Source organism: Acytostelium subglobosum, assembly GCF_000787575.1.
Source record: "Acytostelium subglobosum LB1 DNA, scaffold: scaffold33, whole genome shotgun sequence".
In the NCBI taxonomy this organism is placed as follows: Eukaryota; Evosea; class Eumycetozoa; order Acytosteliales; family Acytosteliaceae; genus Acytostelium; species Acytostelium subglobosum.
This window is the reverse complement of record NW_012236500.1, coordinates 144609-166444: the sequence shown is the minus strand read 5'-3', so window position 1 is coordinate 166444 and position 21836 is coordinate 144609. Positions and strand designations below refer to the sequence as shown.

At 46.2% G+C, this 21836-nt stretch overlaps 7 protein-coding genes across 7 annotated transcripts; 2 read left to right on the top strand and 5 right to left on the bottom strand.

Annotated features, from left to right (window-relative positions):
• Positions 1-113: 113 nt before the first annotated feature.
• Positions 114-3314, bottom strand: SAMD00019534_115400 (hypothetical protein; the record flags this gene model as incomplete). The annotated part of the gene is made up of 5 exons (XM_012893227.1): positions 114-1190; positions 1257-1438; positions 1504-1581; positions 1654-2956; positions 3078-3314. The coding sequence occupies 5 exons, from the start codon at positions 3312-3314 to the stop codon at positions 114-116; spliced, it is 2877 nt and encodes a 958-aa protein (XP_012748681.1).
• Positions 3315-4052: 738 nt separating this feature from the next.
• SAMD00019534_115390 (hypothetical protein) lies at positions 4053-9488 on the bottom strand (the record flags this gene model as incomplete). The annotated part of the gene is made up of 3 exons (XM_012893226.1): positions 4053-8479; positions 8566-9256; positions 9333-9488. The coding sequence occupies 3 exons, from the start codon at positions 9486-9488 to the stop codon at positions 4053-4055; spliced, it is 5274 nt and encodes a 1757-aa protein (XP_012748680.1).
• Positions 9489-10708: 1220 nt separating this feature from the next.
• Positions 10709-13034, top strand: SAMD00019534_115380 (hypothetical protein; the record flags this gene model as incomplete). The annotated part of the gene is made up of 8 exons (XM_012893225.1): positions 10709-10829; positions 10890-10910; positions 11067-11201; positions 11260-12006; positions 12086-12310; positions 12377-12523; positions 12587-12667; positions 12745-13034. 8 exons carry the CDS (start codon positions 10709-10711, stop codon positions 13032-13034), a joined length of 1767 nt encoding a protein of 588 aa, XP_012748679.1.
• A 216-nt stretch (positions 13035-13250) lies between these two features.
• Positions 13251-13916, bottom strand: SAMD00019534_115370 (hypothetical protein; the record flags this gene model as incomplete). The annotated part of the gene is made up of 1 exon (XM_012893224.1): positions 13251-13916. The coding sequence occupies one exon, from the start codon at positions 13914-13916 to the stop codon at positions 13251-13253; it is 666 nt and encodes a 221-aa protein (XP_012748678.1).
• Positions 13917-14505: 589 nt separating this feature from the next.
• Positions 14506-15338, top strand: SAMD00019534_115360 (hypothetical protein; the record flags this gene model as incomplete). The annotated part of the gene is made up of 2 exons (XM_012893223.1): positions 14506-15174; positions 15318-15338. The coding sequence occupies 2 exons, from the start codon at positions 14506-14508 to the stop codon at positions 15336-15338; spliced, it is 690 nt and encodes a 229-aa protein (XP_012748677.1).
• Positions 15339-16915: 1577 nt separating this feature from the next.
• Positions 16916-17278, bottom strand: SAMD00019534_115350 (hypothetical protein; the record flags this gene model as incomplete). The annotated part of the gene is made up of 2 exons (XM_012893222.1): positions 16916-16953; positions 17041-17278. 2 exons carry the CDS (start codon positions 17276-17278, stop codon positions 16916-16918), a joined length of 276 nt encoding a protein of 91 aa, XP_012748676.1.
• Positions 17279-17479: 201 nt separating this feature from the next.
• Positions 17480-21666, bottom strand: SAMD00019534_115340 (hypothetical protein; the record flags this gene model as incomplete). Its single annotated transcript, XM_012893221.1, has 3 exons — positions 17480-17881; positions 17961-21416; positions 21577-21666. The coding sequence occupies 3 exons, from the start codon at positions 21664-21666 to the stop codon at positions 17480-17482; spliced, it is 3948 nt and encodes a 1315-aa protein (XP_012748675.1).
• Between the last annotated feature and the right edge of the window lie 170 nt (positions 21667-21836).

Genomic DNA, 21836 nt, shown 5'->3' with positions numbered 1-21836 from the left:
GTCGGTGTGGTGGAGGGGTGATAACAAGTGACACACTATACTTCACTCATTCATTCATTAATTGGTGACACAATGGTAGAGATAGAGATAATTGGGGGTATGGAATGGTCGATTTAATGGTGCAATGTGATGGAATGGATGTCATAGTAGAAGAAGTCAAGGATGATACTTCCTCCAACATCATCGCGAATGAGTAGGAAGTTGTGGAAACCTGGGAACATGAACTTGAGGTATTGATTGATCCATCGATCGATTGCCTTGGCTTGCAGCTTGAGATGAATCGATGCCTTTCCAACATGCTTGTTGATCTCTTCCGATGTGGGCTGGTTCTCATTCGTAGGCAGAGTCATCTGACTGCTTAGATCGGCAATGAGTTCAATCGGTTGGTTGTTGGCCAGGATCTCAATGTGCTCGAGTTGCTTGATGGCTGAGAACTCGAGGATTAGCTTGAACTCGTTGACAAAGTTGAATGAATGGCCTTCTTTGTTGAACAGGTACTTCTTGGATGTGAGCGACAACTCCACACGCAGGTTGCCATTGGAAGAGTTGATCTCATAGGCGTAGCGTGGCTTGAACGTCTCCTCGAGCAGCAGCAGGCGGATCCACTCTGCCAGGCTGGTGTAGTGGCCATAGAGCGACTTGAACGAGGTGTTGAACAGTCGTTGAGGTGAGGGCAGTAGACTGCTACGCGAGATGCTGAACAGTGAGAACAACTTGTTCTTCCAGAACATGCTGTCACTTAGCACACGATTGAATTGCCAGTTGAGCTGTGTAAGATGAATGATGTCGGTCCAAGAGTCCATCTTACTGCAAATGGATATGATCAGTTCATGTGGCAGCATGTTGAATGGGGCATAGTCCTTGTCCTTGGCAGGTGGTGCCATAATAGCGTTAAAGTTGGACAATGGGGATCGCTGGGCAAGGTGAAGAAGTGCATCCAATGATTTGGAAGTGAGCATAACCTTACTGTAGTGCAATCTGATCGAGTTGCAGTTTGGTAGATGCTGGATATGGTTCATAATATCATTCTCTTCGACGAATGTACCACCCAAGGACAACTCCGCGGTTACACCCAAGAATGCCATCGACTGGCAACATGGACAGCATACCAACAATTGTGGATAGTTCTTCAAGATTGAGTGATAGTTCCTAATCAAGTACTTCACCTCCTTCTTGGCAATTATACGTGTCTATTATGATTATTGAGTAAGTAAATTGGATTGATTGATTAATTGGAGTTAAGGAGTGGAACTTACATATTCATCCTTGAATGTTAGAGGGAAGTTACAGGACTGACAGTTGGATGGTCTTGGACAACGACATGTTGAGGTTTGGAATATTGGGGAGTTGCGATACTCTGTGCACATTGGGACATCAATGGAATAGCATCTTGGACACTTCACTACCGCAACCTCATGGAAGTTTGATGATATAAATGCTGGAATTGGATGATGTCATATTAGTAAGATTGATTGGTGTACATGTTATGTCAACATAACTTACATGTTGCAAACTGGAAGGTTGCCCTAGTTCTACAATACTTGAATATATCATCTCCCTTCTTGTTCCTAAAGCTTGGGTCTGGAAATAATAATAATAATAATTAATTAGTATGATTGGTTATGAGTGATTGAAAGAAAGAGTGATACATACTGGCTCCAGCATCTAGGAGAACTCTGGCAACGTGGATACATGATGGCTGATGGATACCCTCGAATTGGAATGCCTTCATCAGGGGAGTGAAGCCTTCGGGATCAGCAAAGTTAACATTGGCACCAAGTTCCACGAGGGACTTGACCAGATGGAGATTGCCATTCTTGGCAGCTTTGATCAATGGCGTGGTGTAGGATGGATGATCGGCATTTCTATTCTCAATGAAATAACTATTAATCTTGGCACCTTGTTGGAGCAATGAAGATATCAGGACACGATCTTGGCCACAGAGTGATTGGTACAATAACTCGGTCATCTCATCATTGTTCATGCGTCCAGTTGTATACTTCAACACAAGATGGACCTTGGGTGAACAGGACATGTCTTCGTATTGAGAGTTCGTGATCTTGATCGGCATCCAGAGCTCAGTAATCTTCTCACGCTCGAGAGAATACAAGTTGAGTTCCTTGGATTCGCCAAACACTGTGGGTGGGGTCGTCGAGTGATCCAACAATTGGATAGTGAGCAACTGCATTGAGACTGAGAATCTTTGAAGTGGATGTGCCAATGAGATGTCAAAGAATTGTTTCCATAGCAATTGAGACGATGGCTTGAGTATCGTGTCCTTCTTGTTCTCCATCGATGTGCCAATCTTGACGCGACAACCCATCATCAAAGTGTTGGCTGCAAACTCCTTCTCGAGCCCACTGCATTGAATGACCACCAACTGAACAGTGTCGGACAATGATGGTTGTGATCTGATTGCCTTCTCCTCTCGTCTCAAAAATGACTTCATCTCCTTGACCAGGTTCTTGGCCTCGGGATGATCACTCGAGTTGCCAAAACTTGATGACCTGCCTCTAATGGCGTCGATGATCATCTGTGAGGCCGAACTGATTGACTCCTTCAGCTGCTCCTTGAAGGTCGAAGAGTGGGTTGTGACCACCTCTTGCTCGGGGACCATCTGATCGCTATCAATAGCCATATGATCACTTCCATTCTCATGTATTGGTACACCAGATTTGTCGTCTGCATCATCACTCTTGGCTGGTATGCCATCGGCAATGGCTTTGGCTGGTGCGCCAATATTCCTACTGCTACCCATACCACTTGAGCAAGACCCAACAGTCAATATTAGCTCGCCAACTCGAATGGGAGCAGTCTTTGACTGATCATAACCTGGACTCATCAAGTGTAGTGGTACACATAATGTCTGGCTATTATTATTATTATTCATTGACAAGCTGCCTATTTCGATGACGCTCTCTCCAATGATATTGCTCAGGAATCCATCTTCCATCAGCTGTGCAACAATAGCAATATGTAATGTTAGTATATCACGTGTAGATCAAATTTGGTGTCACGTGATAGGATATGATGTCACGTGATCAGATTTAATATAACGTTAAGTTCAGATAACATACTCTAATATATATATATTGGTTCTTGGGCTTATACTTTAGTGATAATGACCAATCCCAATTGATATCGACATGGCCATTGTTCAAGGCAATATGGTCCAGTGGTAGACTGGAAGAACATTGTTTAATCCATCCTCCCAGCTTTCCAGTGCCAATCTTTAGTTTGATATTCTGTTGTTGGTTCTGTTTCAGCAATATGCACTTTGTCTCCAATATCCTGATATCCAAAGACTCCATCATCATGTAATATCTTAACTAAACTAAATCTATATATTCTATATATTATCAATAATTGATTGATTGTGTGTGTATGTGTGTGGTATCTGATTGATTGTTGGTCGTCTGTATTCTATAATCCAGTCAATAATATATATAATGGGCAATGATTGATTGGATGACACTTTAGTAATGTTGACAGATGTAATAGTGGCAGGTGGTAGTAGTAGTATCAGTAGTAGTAGTAGTAATAGTAGTAGTAGAGGTATTAGTGATTAATGATTGATGGCCACCACACAACACCCATCATACTATTACGATTGATAATGGTCCAGTGGACCTGCTGGTGCTCCAACCGAATAATACTATGTCCCCACTCACTGTCTATCACTTTTGGCACACACAACCTAACACACTCACTTAAAAGGGCAAAAGACGAGAGTGATGAGTGTGTTGGGCCATTCACACACTCACTCAGAGTCAGTTACAATTTTGATCATTTAGAGCTAAATCATGCACTTTCAACTGACACCCATAGTGTGTGGGTAAACACACTAATCTCGATGTGTTTCTTTGATCCCAGACGACAATTGGTCATTTACCGGTGATCAAGATTTGTGGGGGTGGGTGGCGTGGGTGTTGGTAGACCGTCTTACATTCGACTGGTACCCATCCAGACAAAACACACACAACGGGAATGATCGAAAGGCCGTAATTAAACGCGTTATATCTGTCTGTTTGTTGAATGGTGTGTTTGTAGGTTTATTTAGCTCTGATCTGTCCAATCTCGACGGCATTGATCGTTTGGACGACAGCCTTGGCCAGACCCTTGGCACACTTGACGAGCTGTTGCTTGTTGGTGTTGGAGTCATCCTCCTCACTGGCTGCCTTGACGGCGGCAATGATCTTGAGCTGCACGGTCCAGTTGCGTGCGGCCTGAGCGGCCGTGATGATTTGCTCGCGCAGCTTGGGGTCTGTGCACTTGGCTGCAGTATCCTTGGCCTGCTGCAGGTAGATGGTGACCTGCTCGGACAGCTGCTTCGAGGTGGTGAGCATGCCCTTCTTGTTGTTGCTGGCGGCGGCCTCGGAGAGGGCTGCCATCAGGCCGGCAATGCCGTGTGCAGTATTGTACAGTTTGCCCTCGCTACTGTTGTCCTTGACCAGATCCTTGGTTCTCTCTTGGATCTTTTGGGCGGCGGCCATGACCTCGTCACGCTCGGCACGCTCCTTCTCCTCGCGCTCATGACGCTCGCGTTCCTGTCTCTGTTGCTCTGCGATGATTGCACGCTCCTTGGCCTCCTTGTCTGCCTTCTCTCCGAGTGCCTCGTTGACAATCTTCTGGTTGTTGCTCTTCATCAACTGTGTCAAGCCATCGAGCTTGTCCACGGCAGCCTTGTCTGAGGGGTTGTTCTGGATGGACTTGGCAAGTGCATCGATCTGTGGCAGAGCCTGCTCCAAGGCGTTGGCCTTGTTGATGAGCTCCTGCTTGCGCTGTTGGTTCTCGGTCTGAGAGGCCAGGGCACGGGCCAGCAAAGCCTGCTCAGATGCAGCCTTTTGGGAGGTCTCGGCAAACGACTCGACGGCCTTCTTGTCTCCGCTCTTGGCCTGCTTGGCGAGGTTGTCCAGCTCGTTGTTGACCACGCTGCCGTTGGCAATGATGTGCTCCTCGGGCTTGGAGTTGGCCAGCGACAATGTGTTGGACAGCTGCTCAATTGCGCGCTTGGAGTGAGTGTCGATAAGTTGCTTGGCTTGGGCATCGCCTGGCTTGGAGATCAATGTGTTGCCAGCGCCAACCAAAATTGGGATGGTGTTGTTGAGTGCGTCCAATGATTGCTTGATGTTGGCGTCTTGAGTGGCACCTCCGATCAACTTCAGACGCTTCTCAGAGTCCTGCACGGCATTGACAGCCTCGCCGATCGACTTTTGGTCGCCAGTCTGTGCAGAAGCATGCAGACGATTGATGTCATTGTTGGCCTTGAGCACAGTGTCCTCGACCAGGGAGCTTGGGCTGCTGGAGGCGGTGGTGGCTGCCTTGCCAAGGATCTCCTTGGTGCTCTGGATGGCAGCTGCAAGGTCTGCCTGGGCCTTGGCGTCGTTGGGACGCTCGGCGGCAGTGTTGGCAGCGGCGGCCAATGGCTGCTGGGCATTCTTTAGTCTCTCGGCCAGGTCGTTGAGGGCGACCTTCTTTTGCTGATCGCGGGTGTTGTCAGCGGCCTGCTTGATGAGCTGAACAGTGTCGTTGACCTCATCGCGGAGATCTCTGAGGTTGTTTTCCACGTCGGGCTTTGAACCCTTCTTTGAGGAGGCCTGGACACGGTCCAGAGTCTCGGAGATCTTTACAGCCTGTGACAGGATGCGGTCCTCAGCAGAGGGGGTGGCAGCCTTGATGACACGGTCGGACGAGGCAGACGATGCCTCGGCCAAGTTCTTGAGCTGTCTGAGTGAGTCTGGTGTGGGCTTGCCAGAGATCTTGTCAGCCTGGGTGATGGTGTCGTTGACGTTCTTCTCGAGCTCCTGGACAGCTTGACGGATTGTACGCTTCAGGAATGGATCCTGGACGTGATCGTTGTAGGCCTTGAGCTGCTCAAGCTTCTGCTTGATCTCGCCCTCCTTGAACGAGCCGACGGCCGACTGAACATCGTCCGGAGTGCCAGTGTTGATGGTGTCGACCAAGTGCTGCAAATCCTTCTTGATCGAGGCGGCAGTGGCGGCAACCTGCTCCTCGGCAACCTTGTTGGACGAGGCGGCAATGAGCTGAGCCATGAGGACGCGAGTTGCGGCGGTGGCCTCGGAAAGTTTGGCGCGGGCAGCTGCGTTGTTGGGGTTGGCCATTGACTCCTTGACGGCGTTGGACAGGATCACAGCCTGCTTCTCCAGACGGTCAGTGAGGTCCATGATGGCGCGCTTCTGTGGCAGGTTGTTAGTCTGCTCGGCGATGTGCTTGGAGAGCTGGATCTGATGCTTGATGCCCTGCAGCGCCTTCTGGTGATGCTCGTTGACATCGGATTGCTTGTTGTTGTGCACGGCAGCCTCGAGCTTGGTGAGCTCCTTGGCGACGGCCAACGACTTGGACTCGAGATCACGAGTGGATGCGGCGGCAGACACGTTCTCGACTCCCTCCTTGAGACGACGGAGAAGCTGGTTGAGGCTATCGCGGGCCAATGGGTTGTTGGGGTCGGCCAAGAAGTCCATGACTGATGGGTAGAGTGAGTTGTTCAACATCTCAAGCTGCAGGATGGCGTCCTGCAACTGCTTCTTGCGCTCTGGGTCGTCGATTGAGCTCTCGGCAATGCGTGCCAAGAACAGCTGCTTGGCAATCTCGGTCTGCAGCTCCTTGAGGGCGGCACGGATTGCGTCGGGGTCGCCTGAAGCGATGGCCTCCTCCAAACGGCTGATGAGCTTGAGCAGGTTGGGTGTGCCGTAGACGAGCTCGTCGGCGGCAGACATCTTGGCGCCATTGTTGAACAGATCCATGTTAGCCTTGGCGACGCCGTCCAAGAGAGCGGCGAGCTGGCGCTGGGTCTCGGGGTCGTTCATTGAGTTCTTGCATGCATCGACCAACAGTGAGACGAGGCGGTTCAGCTGCTCAGTCGACTCGAGCAGGTGCTGCTTGGCCTTGGGGTCCTTGAGGTTGTTGGCGTGCTGATGAGCCAGCTTGATCTGATTGTTCATCTTCCTGACGAGTGCCTTGACCTCGCCAATGTTGACTGGCTCGCCTGCGTCCAACTTCTGACGGATGCGACGCATGTCAGCGTCGATCTTGGCAGCGTTCTCGAGGATCTCCTGCTCGGTGGTGAGCAGGACGGCGTTGGTGAACTCGTGGTTCGTGTCGAGGATGTGGGCAATCTGTTGTGCGACGGCAGTCTGGTTCTCGGCAGTGAAGTTGGTGATCACCTCCTTGACAGCCTTGACCAAGGCGGGACCACCCTCGGTCAGCTCCTGAGCGCGATCGCGGACACGTTGTGCGCGGTCCTGATCCGAGACGGCGATGTATGATGCAGCGGGCTGCGAGACGGCAACCTGTCGCTTAATGTCGTGGATGATGTCCTTGAGAGTCGAGACAGCAACGTCGTTCTGTTGATGTCTGATGGCGCTGGCAAGCGCAGAGATCTTGGACTCCATGTCGCGGGTGTTGTGCTCGACGAGGTCGCGGCTGACGGCGCCAACCAGGTTGGAGTTGAGGTTGTCGATGCTCGAGATGATCTCGTCCAATGATTGGACGGCACGGGTGTTGGACGGGTCGTCCACGGTCTCCTGGGCAAACTTGTACAAGTCCTCAATCATTGATTGCAACTTCTGATCGGCCTCCAAGATGGCGGCCTCGAGGGCCTCCTTGACCTGCTCGTCGTCGGTGGTACGAGCAATGGACTTGGCCAGATTGATCTCGTCGTACAAACCCTTGCGGATGGCACGCAGCGATGACTGAACCTCCTTCTTGTTGCCGTCGAGGGCGTTCTGACGCAGCTTGGCCAGCTGCTCCTCGATCGATGTAGTCTTGTGGTAGAGGTCGTTGGAGGTTCCAATCGATGTGGACTTGACAACGTCACGGCCCATCTGCTGCAGCTCGGTAAGAGCGGCGTTGAGCTCGTTGATGGTCTGCTGGTCGTGTGGGTTCTTGGCAGCCTTGGCCTGCAGAGCCTCGATTCTGGCGAGGAGGGCGGTGCCTCTGGACCTAGTGTCGTGGGCCACCTTCTCGATGTGGGCCTTGATCATGGGGTCCTCTGTGGCGCTTATCAGACCGTCGAGGTAGGTGAGCACGTTGTTGAAGTTCTCTCTGATCTCGGCAAGGTCGTGCTGCGAGGCAACAAAGTCGCCGCGAGCAATGTCGCTCTTCATCTTCTCGATCGACAGCTCGAGGTCGCGCTCGGCGTCGGCAACGTCGGTTGAGGTGAGCTTGGCCGAGCTGGTGACCATGAGGTCACTGGCCGACTTGATCGTGCCCAGGTTCTCCTGGAGGGCGTGCAAGAGACGAGCATTGTCTGGGCGGGCCAGCAGCTCCTCAACAGCCTGTCCAAACTCTGCAATGATCGAGTCCAACAATCGCTGTGCATTCTGTGCAGCATGCTCCATACGTCTTCTCTGGATAGGATTGTCGGCAGACTTTGCCAACGCCTTTGAAATAACAATTTCATCATTCAATCCCTTCTTTATGGCCTTCAATGCTCTTGATGCTTCCTTTCCATCGCCAGCTAATGGTAGTGTGGAGTGTGGGTGTCCATGTGTTAGTTCGAGCACGCTACAGTCGCCAGTCGCCAGTCGCCAGTCTCTCACTTACATTCAATTGCTGACAACAACTTCTCACGCTCATGTGCAATGAGGATGGCAGCATCGCGCAGATCATCCTCGTCACGGAGGTCGAGTCCAGAGATCATGGAAAGATCGAATGGAGACTTGGCAGAGAGACGCGCCACGGTGATGATCTCCTCGATCAGGTCGAAAATCTTGCGGGCAACCTGCGCGCCGAGGTTGAGGTTGTGCTTGTCGTTGGGGTCGCGCTGGTACAGTGCATAGTACTGCAGGACGACGGGCACCTCGACCTTGATGCCAGTGTTGGCCTCCTCGAACCTGCGCTTGCATCCAAAGTCATCGATCTCTGTCATGCGCTTGTTGACGATCTTGCCCAGATCGATGGTGGCCGTGACAAAGTCCTGCGCGGCCTGGGCAAAGAAGGACTCGCCCGGGTCCAGACCGATCAGCACCTTTAGCTTGGCGTCTGTGACGCGGGCCTTCTTTATGAGACGCGTGACCTCGTAGAGATCGGCCTGTTGCAACAGCACGACCATGTGCTCCATGATGCCCTTGGCCGACTTCAACAACGTTCTCTTTGCAGGCTTGTTGAATGGCATGTTTGAAAGAATCGTTGCCGACTCCAACAAATCATTACATGCTTGTCTAATGTTGGCGCATGATTCCAACATCTTTGTCTTCATATCTGGTTGATTGAAGTTCATCCATAATCCTGCAGACTGATAACCAACGTATGAGTTAGTCGTTTGATTGATTGAATGTGATTGATTGATTGAAATGAATGAATGAACATACTCTCTCGGCCAAGTCGACCAAGTAGTCGACGGTAGTCTTTACAGAGTGAGCACCTGGCAAGATGTTTGGAATGGCGGCATTGGTCTCGTCAGCCTCTACCGAGTATAACACCATCGATGAGACGGCATCACTGATAGCTTCCAATAACTGTTCCATTTCTTATTTATATTTATATATGATATGTTTGAATGATATACTTGAAAGATTATATTATAATTACAACAACAACAATGAGATATATCAATCACACGAGTACAACAACACAATAACAACTAAGTAGAGATATGTTGTGTTTGATTTAGGGAGGGAAGGAGGGAAGCCAATGACCAAAGCCAAGTGATAGATATTGGGTTGATCGATTGTGTGTGTATGTACGTGAATGTGAATGAATGAATGAATGAATGAATGTGATAGTGAATGAATGAAAGAATCAATGTACAAGTGTGTGGGGGTGGGGCACTTGTTTGAATAACAGCAACAACAAATATATCTCATCAATGGTGAGAGAGACTATGATCATCACAAAACACCTACACCCCACACCATCAAAACACTTCATTTCAAACCCATTCATCATGGATACTTTTATTCGAATATCTGTTTTTAGGTCCTAAAATAAATAAATCTATTCTTTTGATCATTTTGCCTTGTGGTAAAAAGTCTAGCAATTGAATGTGATTTCCGACAGACGACTGACTGACATCGGTGTCATCTCCGACCATTCAATTATCGAATTAGAGTAGTTGTTCTAGATAATGTACTTGCTTACTTAAGACTCTATCCACTTTGAAGATTTAATAATTGTACTCATTCCCATTATTGAGGTAGAATCTTTATTCCTTTTATAATGGTAATAATGATTGAAAAATGAGATTGGAAGTGAGTATTATTAATAATTATAATTATAATATATATTATTATGATTGATCATATTAATATTATATTTATTATTAATCTAACTTTTAGAACTTTTAACTATTTGAATATCCATTTAAATGTCAACAATTATAAAATAATCCAAAGGAATAAGAATTATACTTTCCATCATATATCATTAAGTTCAATCTTATATTCTCAAGACTTACCAATGAATCATTCAAGTCAATGGTAGGTAGACCTCAGTTTGAAGTTTGGTCAACGATTTTACAAGAAGTTCACTTCCAAACAATCCTGATCTACTTCAACTTTAGTTCATTTATCGTTCACTCACACAAACAAACTTCATTTCACTTATCTATCTGTATATATATATATATAATCTCTACTTCTGTCAGAAGACAATGACAACTTCACAACAACATTCATTCCTTACAAAGGATACAACTCCTGAGCAAATCAGTGCTCATTTGAAGCTAGACAATGAAGACACCAACAGAATGGTCAAAGAAAAGATAACTGGTGATACACTGTCTACTTCAAGCGTCCAAGAACTTCAAAAGAGTGGTTTCTCATTGGGCACTGCAAAGAAATTGATTGCTCTTGTCTCCCAACCAACTTGTAAGTACAATCAATAACGACTCAATGTCTTCATTCAATACTAACATACTCACTCGATAGTATCACCAGGTATTCAGTCTCGTAAGTACAAATATGCAAGTTCATCACCTCAGCAGCAATGTATCCTAACTCAATGAATGAATGAATGAATGAATGAATGAATGAAACACATATAGATAAGCAATGGACATTTGGTGTACCTGTTGATTACTATCATTATCATGTCCCCATATCAAGCTTGCAGCTCAACAAGTTGGCGCAATCTGCTCGGAATCATGGTTGCTATCTCGCCCAAGGTCCTTTCAGAAGTGGCAAGACTAGTCATCTCAAAGCTCTTCTCTCAGTCATACAAGCCGATTACTGCGTCATTCCGTATGTATACTCTGGTCGATGGTACCGTCGTTTGCAAACTCACCACTTACACACGTAGGTCAATATTCGTGTAGGATGACAATGAACGAGACTGCCTCCTCAGACATGTGGTCATGGATGACAACACAGATCAGATATACATGCAAGGATATACCGGATATCAAGAATGCCGATGGATTTCACAATCTCTTCACATTTGCCAATGGCGCTCACTTTGGAAACAAATCCGTTGTATTGCTGATTGACGAGTTCCAGATGATAGAGACCTGCGTACATAGGAAAGATTTCCTTATCACTCTGAAGGCAATCATGGACGACATCACCATGACTCACAATCTCTGGAGCGTCATTGGATTTGGCACATCTCAGTTGGTCACTCTTGCTCAATCCGATGAATTCAAGAAGAAGTTCAAGGACACTTTCAGCCCGTTTCCTCTCAACAATGTCATCTACATTGAACCACTTCCCCGACACGAGGTCTCATTGCTTCTCCAGAGATGGGCAAGCGACAGGAGTGTCAAAATCGAAGCCAAAACGGTTGAGGAGATCTACAATACCACTGGAGGATATGCAGGCCTTTTGGGAATCATTGGAATCATCTTGGACAATAGTTTCCCCACGATCATTGCCAAACATTCAGGGCTAATCGACTCCAAGGTGTGGCTTTGGCTGAGGACCATGGCAACCAATCTATTTCTCGAGCAAGATCAGTTCAAACGGTTGACCGAGTTGGTCCTCAGCGACAAGTCTCTTTCTCGGCTCATTCCAATAATTGTTGGAAGTGGCGAGCCGTTTATTTTCAAAGGTAGGTTATATAGTATTTGATCAATGGTTGTCAGTCAATTTACATACTTACGCAATGGTTCCCCCGCAACTACATATAGGTGAGGACTATGTGAGCGCCCTCACTCTGTGTGCTTTTGGAGTTCTGTGGCCAGAAGAGAAGCACACCTTCAATCTATGTTCACCTCTGATGCGACAGTTGCTGCTCTCTGAGCTGTATCGACCTATTGACCAGTTTACATTGCCAAAGGATTGGCCAGAGGACATTCAATCACTTCTTGAGGCAGTGTTTCAACGATTCGACTTCTCCTTGTTCCTCGTCAATGGTAAGATAGATCACCAGAACCAACCATCCTAGACAGAGGCTCATGACAACTAATCAATCACTTTAGAGTCGTTAAACTTCACAACAAACTATCCATCAGAGTACAACTTCCAAGCAGAGTTCTTTGCCGTCCTACAGCGCGGCCTCCAACTTTATAACTTCACAAACAAGACTTTCTATGTTGCCTCGACCGAGCCAAAAGCACCTGGAATGGGTAAGTTCAATCCATGCTCGTGCGACACTTTGATTGGATCATTGCTGACCTTTGATCACACAGGCCGATCGCGTGGAGACATACTCGTTCAGAATGGGAAGAGAATATTGTTCGAGCTCAAGTCACACCAAACCTGGAAAGATTGTAAGTTGTTGTTGTTGAGCACCCAAAACAACGACCGCCAGACCAATATTAATACATCCTCGTATCCTACTATTCAGACAAAGATCTTGAGAGTGCGATGTTGCAGGTACTAGAGTATTCTTACTACTTGGATTCCAAACAGATTGTCATTTTGAACTTGGTCCCAGTGGCAACACAAATCTCCAACATTAAGATAGACTTTACAAACCTCCAAGGAAGATCGTTGACAGTGTTTGAAGCCGTTTGGAATGGAGGAAAAGTGGTCCTCAACACCCCAAAGCGCACCACCCATTCCTCTTTGATCACTGCTCTCCAACTCGAGCTGGCCATCCAGAAAGCCAGCAATGAAGATGCTAAGCAGTCATAGGGATTATACTATCTATTGACATGGACAACCTGAAGTTCATATTCCATCCCATCACACTGGATCGATACTATAAATACTTGTAAATTAATCCCCTAACTATATATATTCATGAATGATTGGTGTATTGAATGAATGATGGATGTGTCTTTTGAGCTAAGTATAGTTATTTTGTGATTTGTTAATTGATTGATCACCATTCATTTGGTACTTCCCCTCTTATGAAAGTATTCCAACAGCACCATGGCTGTTTGTTTTGGTGATCTTTCTGTTAAACTCTTTCCATTCTCCTTTGCCTGTGCGTAGACTGTCCCATTTGATTCCACCACAATCATCACCTTTATCAAAGTGATAGCAATACTGTAACAAGTCTGTGATTAACCAGATCTTGAAGCCATCATTGTATCCAAACACCATAGACAAACCAGTGCCACCCTTTGGGAAAATAGGATATACCAGTGTTTTGTCCATCTTCCATTCATAGATTGAGATGCGATAGATGTACGTCTTTGTGATTATGTAGATGTACTCTCTGTTGTCGAAACAACATCCATCCACTATCTCTCGCTCTTCATCCCTGAATTGGTATACTATCTCTGAGCTCCTGTCCTCGACGTTGAATGCTTCGATGTTGTCAACGCCCATACAAGGTCCTTTGGAGCTCTTGGTCGTGCCACCAATGATATAGATTACTCCATCCTTGTAGAAACTGAATGAGTGATACCTGGCACACTTTAGTTTGGCAAAGTCACACTTGAACATTCCTGTCAGAATGTCAAACCGATCGATACGGTCCAATGCTTCAATGTTCTGGATACCTCCAATGATGTAGATGTATCTGCCTCGATCATAGCAACACGCAATGTATGAGCCACCCTTCTCCATTCTCTCATGGATGTCCCATTGACATGTTTGGATATTGAACCGTTCGTATGTATTGAGATTGACTTTTCCGCCAAACACATAGATGTATGATCCAATTGATACCATTGATGATGATGAGTATGGCCTTGGTTCCACTGTTGCAGGTCCATTGCGCCATTGCCCATCTTTCATGTTGTAACACTCCATATTGACTTGTGTTCCTGTATTAAATAATGATCTAACATGTTTATCGTTACCATTCGATCCATTGATACAGTATATCTGATTGATTGTATTGTTTGCTATGTATCTGTCAATGTGTATGTGATTTACACCGACACTCTTGTCAATCATATTGATGGCATACAAGGCCTGTTCTCTCAGTTTCTCCAAATAGAGATTCTTTGTGATTTTTGACAGCTCATCATGTGCCTCGATATCGACTTGCCACAGACCGCGCATGGTATCCTCTCTGTTCATGTGACTTCAAGATTAGTGTCAACCTTTACTTGATTTGGAAACTACTGGTCTTCTAAATACACACACATTCTGACCAATCATTCAATTTCATTCATTCATTCATTCAATCAAAGATATACATTCTGGTTAGATGTACAATCAACAACTACAACAACAACATCAACAATGGGATGGTGTACAACATCATCAAATGGATACACAGATACAACAACATCAATGGGATACACAACCACAACAACAACAACAACAATATATAGGACCAGGAGGCGGTGGACCAGGAGGTAGTGGACCAGGATATATCGATAATCAATACCAACAACAATACTATCAACAACAACAACAACAACAACAACAACAACAACAACAACAACAACAACAACAACAACAACAACAACAACAAACAATGATGTATCAACAACAACAACTACTACAACAACAACAACAACAAATGATTGATGATCAGACATTGACATATCAACTCAATGAGATCCTGACGTCGATAATCGATACGAATGAATATATAAAGAATGCAAAGGATTGGATATTGTTGAATGAATCACGTGCTGCTATGATAGTGGAGTTGATAACGATGCGAATGGCATTGAACATGGACACGAACAACATTGCAAAGAACCGAGCGATCTTCTTCCTAATCAGTGATGTCTTGCACTTTAGCTCGATGAACAAGCTATTCAAAGCTGGCAATGACCTCTACATGCTACTATTCTTTCAACGAATGGACACAATACTGCGGTTCTATTACAAGTTGGATCAGAAACAAAAGGATGAGATAAAAGAGGTGAGTAGAGTTGGGCTCATCACTCGATCAATCACTTTGGAACTATTCCACTCACTCACTCAAACACTCAATCATACGATCAATCACTTTGGAACTATTCCACTCACTCTCACTCAATCATACGATCAATGATCAGATCATAGATTTATGGTCACAAAGATTGATATATACACATGATGAATGTGATTTGATCAGGAAACAGTTGAAGAATACACCATCGGAATTGGTTACACCTGGATTAGTTGTTTCACATCTGAAACAAATGAATAGACAACGACTACCTTGCAAACTGGACGAAATCGATCACTACCAACTGACACTGGCACAATCTGACAAGGACCAAGAGCACACGATACGCTGTCTAAACGATTACTATCATTCAAACCCTTAAACATTCATTACGTTAATGACCTTTATTTATTTGTATTGATGACCATGGTACATTATCAGTTGAGACTGACCAACGTACTACTTCACTCACTCACTCACTTAATCACGCGCACAACGATCAGGTCATAGTTGAATCTGATTAGATTAATTACTATCTAACATACAAATAACAACATTCAATGAGTGATTATGACCAGTATTTATTGATTGGATACATCCAAGTACGAGTAAACGAACAGAGGACCCTTCAAAGGATTACGGGTTAATATTTATCTTATCAAATGGTAATAATATAATTTTTCCAGCAATATTAATGTAATAATTAATTTTTCCGTTGTCCTCTGAAGCAAATATACTATAAATATTATGATCGGATTGAAGGTACAAGTCGGGAAAAGAACCTACAAGATAATACTTGACGTATTGATCCCCTTCCATAATGTTAACAAAGGAAGGTAGACCATAATAATTTCCATCTCTATAACCATAGTAGACTTTAATTCCTTCACTAAAAGTTTTCGTAATCACAGGAAAGTGCAATTGACTTAATCTAATATAATTTCTATCTTGACTACTGGTAGAATCAATAATGGACGAATCTAATGATTATAATTGTTAATAAATGGAAAAATTAATTTTAATTTATTATTTATTTAATTTATATAATACATACCTGATGATTCTTGACAATCTATTACATTGATTATGGATATCACCAAGATTAAAAAAAAGAAGGAATTGATTGTTATTCAATTTAGACATGTTATTGAGATTAATAATATTGTATTTGAAGAATCTCTTTGAATGAATTAATTAATTCAACCTCATTTATATATATCTTTTGAACAGTATCTATATTACAAATTATCATAAAACATTATTATTATTATTTTTATTTCGACACCATACCCCGATGATGGTTATACACAAATTGCCAGATAGGACTAAATCTTTGTATTGCAAACACAATTATCCAATAACATCGACCGGTAATGTAGTGTGTCTGCTTGCGTGTGTGTGTTTGTTTGCGGATCGAGAAGGAAGAACAACAATAATAATGATGTGTTGGGTAGAATAAGGTTTGTGGACTGATTGATCATTCGTACCAACTTGGGTAACCAAGCTAATTATGAACAGTAGACGCTTTACGAATGGTGATCTTCATCATGATGTCGCACTCAACGCTTTGTCGGCATCCAACTATGAGATCTGATCATCATTATCATCCTGCGTTGTTGCTGTTGTTATTGATGAAGATGTCTCGATGACTGTTCATTTACAGAGTATAAAACAAGAGTCACCTACTCGACTCGACGATTGTATTTATTCCTTCGCAACCATTGATCGATAACTAGTTGCCCTTTCGCGATTGTGCTGATATATATAGTACTAGTAGTAGTGTTGAAGTGAATGAGTGAATGAGTGATTGATCGATTGATTGAATGATTGAATGAGCGAATGAGATGAGATACATACCATTGTTACCTCTCAGGAAGCAATCACCGTACTTGGTTTTCAGTTGTCCATTCAGATACTCTTCAGTCTGCTCCATTACAATGTTCATGTTACCATCGACCACTTCAAGTATACCTCTATATTCAACTCCATTGTTTAGCTTTACAACAACAGGACGACCAATACACATCTTAAAGAAGTTGAATTGTGCACTGTTTGATTGTTGTTGTTGTTGTTGTTGACCTGTAGTTGTTGACATCTCTGTATTATATATATCTATGTATCTTTATCTCTTTGATTGATTAATCGCGATCAAAGTAATGCGCGAGATGATGAACCTTGAAAAGTTCAAAAAGCTCAAGTTCACTCATTTTCATTCATTTTGAAAGTTGTACAACAGACTCAAAGAGATAGATTATAACATCGACGACGATGACGATGATGAAGAAGAATGATTCATTCATTGATACTGTTGTGACATATGTTGTTGTTGCAATAGTTGCTGTTGTTGTTGAAGTTGCTGTTGTTGACGTGGTGACATTGGAGGCGGAGGTAGGATGATGGTCTTCAATGGTATTCTAGAGTTCAGTTCGTTGCTCCATTGTCTCCACTCCTTCAACTCATTCTCATTGAACCATTTCAGATTGCTAAAGATATCACCAATGATATCACGTATGTTTGATGGCAGATGTAGGAATGATGGTGACTTGGATGCCAGGTATCTGTGATCGTTCAAGTCCTCCTTGAACTCAAACACACGACACAGCCTATTCAACTGATCATTTGACAATAGCTTCCTATCAATCACCGATGGTATCAAGTAATCCTCAACATTCAACCTATCCACCAATGTCTTGGTCAGCTACATGTAGTCAAGAGGGAGTGAGTTAGTGATTGAGTGAGGGAGTGCGAGTGGACAAGCGGGTCGATGGGATACATACCTTTCTCCATTCAAAGGATACCTTGCGAACTAACTCCTCTGGAACTAGTTTGTTGGGCGCGTCGTGGAAGTCTGGATCGATGTTTAGGTCGTTGTACCATTCGTCCACACGATTGACACAGACTACGATTGGTCGCTTGGGCGATGCAGAGCGGAACTGTTGCACGATCTCATAGGTGTCGTGCGAGCTCAGTGATGAGCAACGCAGGAATATCATACAGATGCCTGGAATGGCCATGGCCACATCGGCGATCGACTTGATCGTGGGGTCGGGGTCGTCCGAGCCGGGGAAGTCAATCACTCTAACGTTTGGACCGACCTTGTAGAAGCCGGGCACATTGGTGCGGTCCTCCTCGCGTGCGCCATAATGCAGTCCAGTTCCAGACACATGGCTCTTGGGTATTCCAAATACCTTTTCAATAGATGTCGATTTGCCAATCATCTTGAGGCCGGCGACCACGACGCGTGGCACTGCCAGTTCAATGCGTAGCTCATGGATCAACATCGTCTGGTAAAGTGACATGATGCGCTCGGGCCTGTTGAGTGCCCAGTGTTGGTCGGACAAGTCTTTGTCGAATGAGTTGGTTGTGGAGAATCCCCGTTGTGTGAAGTGGCGGTAGATCGCCAGCTCGGTCATGAAGTCCTCGGACAGGTTGAGGCCGCCAGGCAGTGAATCGATCTTGAACACCTTGGTCAACACCTTCTTTATCTCCTCGAATGAGCGATGATTATGGATGGGCAGCAGGGAGATGGACCCCAATAGTCGCTCGATGATCCCATCAGGGAACAGAACAGGCAGACGCCTGAAGTCGACAAACAGGTCCAGCCACTTCTTTGACCGCTCGTAGGTCGTCAACAGGCTGTTCCATGATGATGTGTTGTTTGACAGATCAGGTGCAGCTGCCGCGGCCGCCGCGTTGATCTCCAGGAGCTGGTCCTCGAGACAAGTGTGCAAGTTGCTACTGGGCAGCGAGCCAAAGATGTCGCGAGCGTCCTTGTTCAGTTCCCCGCACACGTACTGTTTGATCTTTGCCAGGGAAACGCCGAGTTGGTGGCAGTTGGTGACGGCACGTGACAGCTGCTCGTCCTTTAGATTGCAAAGTATCAGCTTACACAGGCTGCGTGTGTATTCGTCCTCTGAGCGAATCGCCTGGAACAGTAGGTAGTAGTCTGGCACTGTGGACAACAACCTATTGACGATGCCTCGTAGTCGTCCAGCATCGTGCTGGTCCGACAGGAACACGACCCAGAATGCAGCGTACAAGAGCTCTTGGGCGGATCGCGAGCCCACCATCGATAGCAGGTCAGACACGACATAGTTTGTCACCTTGCATGGGAAGAAGTTATCCTCGTAAGAGCGGAAGATTGAAAGGAACTTGACCTTGATGCGCTCGGTGCTTGCGTCAATGTCCACCTCCTTCTTGTACTCCATCTCTATGCTGTTGACCTTGTTGATGGTAACCTGAACCATGGGCAGCTTGCCAGGCAGCCCGGCCGCACCGATGAATGACACATACGGGCCCTCCAGTTTGACGATCACTCCATTGCCATGAACGATGTTGATGCTGATGCTGTCGATACGTGGCTGGCAGTCCATCACGGACATACCGCCAATGCTGTTGTATGATTGAGTGGAGTGCTTGGCGACGGCGGCGATTGCCGACTCTGGGCTGAGACTCATCAGGTCCTGCTGGTAGTGAGCCAACAGATGCTGCGAGAGTGACTCCTCGATGCTGTCAATGTCCTTGAGCGGGTTGGCAATCTCGCTCGATAGTATTCGCTCTAGTCGCACGCGGTCCTCCTCAACCCATGCGCGGAGTGTGTCGATCTGAGTCTGTTGCGTGGGTGGCGGGGTTGAGAGCAGTGTAGCCGCGCCGGCAGCCGCCTCTGGCAGGGCACGTCGCGAGATGATATGATACTGGCCAAAGAATGTTAGTTTGGGCAGAGAGCGCATCAGGTCTGTAGACTCCTCGGTAAAGAGTGAGGGCGTGTCCTTGAGGATGGTCGTGGGCAGGTTGGAGTTGGTGAAGATCTTGGAGAGGATGTTCTTGACAAACGCGCTTGACTGATCGAGCAGGTCCTGCAGCATAAGAGTGCGCTCACAAACATACTCGCGATCAGACGCTTTGCTGGCAATCTGGAGCGTGGTCAGAGAGTCGATGAGGCTGGGGATGGGGTCGTCGACCTTGTGGAAGAAGTGGAACTGCTTGCCCTTGCTGTCGTGAGAGTTGAGATAGCGGCCAAACACGCCGTCCAGCACCAGCGGCTGGCCAAAGGTAATGCACATCAGACGTGATGTAATGAGGTCACGTGAGATGAATGGCTCGCAGATCATTCGTAGAGCTATGATGGTGGCGACGGCGCCACCGCCGCTGTGGCCTGTCAGCACCACATTGCAGCCCTTTTGTATCCACTTGAACAGCTGCATGAAGGGGAATGAGTCGGCGCTGCGGTAGAAAGTGCCGTGCAGCGAGCCCAGTCCGTTGAACTTTTGTAGCATATGTACATCGCCGAGCACGTCGGCTACGTCGGCCGTGCCGCGAAACGATACGTAGTAGGTCTTGCGCGAGCGGAATCCTGCGTGGTCTGAGCTGGCGGGTCGCGACGCCATGACGAATGGCTGCACCAGCTTCATGGACGATCGCTTGTCAAACACGAATGTGTCGCCATTGATCACCTGTGTCAGAGTGTGGCGTGGCTTGATGTCCAGGCGATTGAGGTACTGTAGCGAGTTGAACTCGTACGACGAACTTGAGAGATACAGACAGTTGTCCACCTCGTGCTCCCAGTCATCGTCAAACGTCTCTAGATGTGATGGTGCCAGTTGTCGCATGTTATTGCGCATCAGCTTGGGGTGCACCAGCCCGCCGTCCATTGTACCGCCACGTGGTGATGGCGAAGAGTGTGAGGGTGAGGGCAGGGGAAGACTGCTGGACATGGCCACTAGTGGAGGCGAAGACGCAGCCGCCTGCTCCATCGTGATGGGCTCCAACACCCTATACTGATTCTTGTGAGTGGCCAGACTCCACTTGAGTGTGCTGCCACTGCTGCTGCTGCCGCCGTCAATGTCTGGGCTGGTCGGCTCGCCGCCAGCGCCATAAACACGAGGCTCTTCCTCTGCGCTGTCAAACACCTCGATGGTGATGCGCTGTCCAGTCCAAATGGCAAAGAGTTCAGTGAGGGCATTGATCTCCAATGTGCCAGGGTATAAGTTCTCGCAGACGGACAAGACAAAGTCCTCCCAATTGGCGATGTTCAGCTCGCCCTGTATCTCATTGATCTCCTCCAGTCGCTGACCAAATGACTCTGGCACGCCATTTGAAGTATGTCTTTCGTCCAAATAATCGCTGATTCTATATCTTAATTGTTGTACATTCCTTGGTATTAGAGGATTGTCCAACGATGACGTTGTCAAGTAATGTATTATGCAATGGTAGAAGCAATGTGGGAAGGCGCCCTGATCAGTGTGTCGTCCCAAATTATAAGATTGATCACGTGACAAATCATCAATCACGTGACAGGATATTATTGATCATGTGACAGGTGTGTGTTTGGTGCCGCGGGAATGTTAGCTACCATGCATGAACGTCCTCTGGTAACGCCTGTCCTTGACATACCTTCTGGACTAGCCTTGTAAACTTGAATCGCATATGTTCAAAGTCCTTCCAACTCTTGATGCCTCCATTAGATGTGATTGGACTACTCATCCTTTAAATCAATCATACAAATAAATAAATAGAAATAAGGTATATACAAGTTGAGTGATCAAATGAATGAATGAATGAATGAGGCATTGATGATGAGCTCTTCTAGATAAGGTGGCTAGAGGGTCACCATTGTTGGTCCAAATCAACAACAATCTGATGTGCCCCCGTCT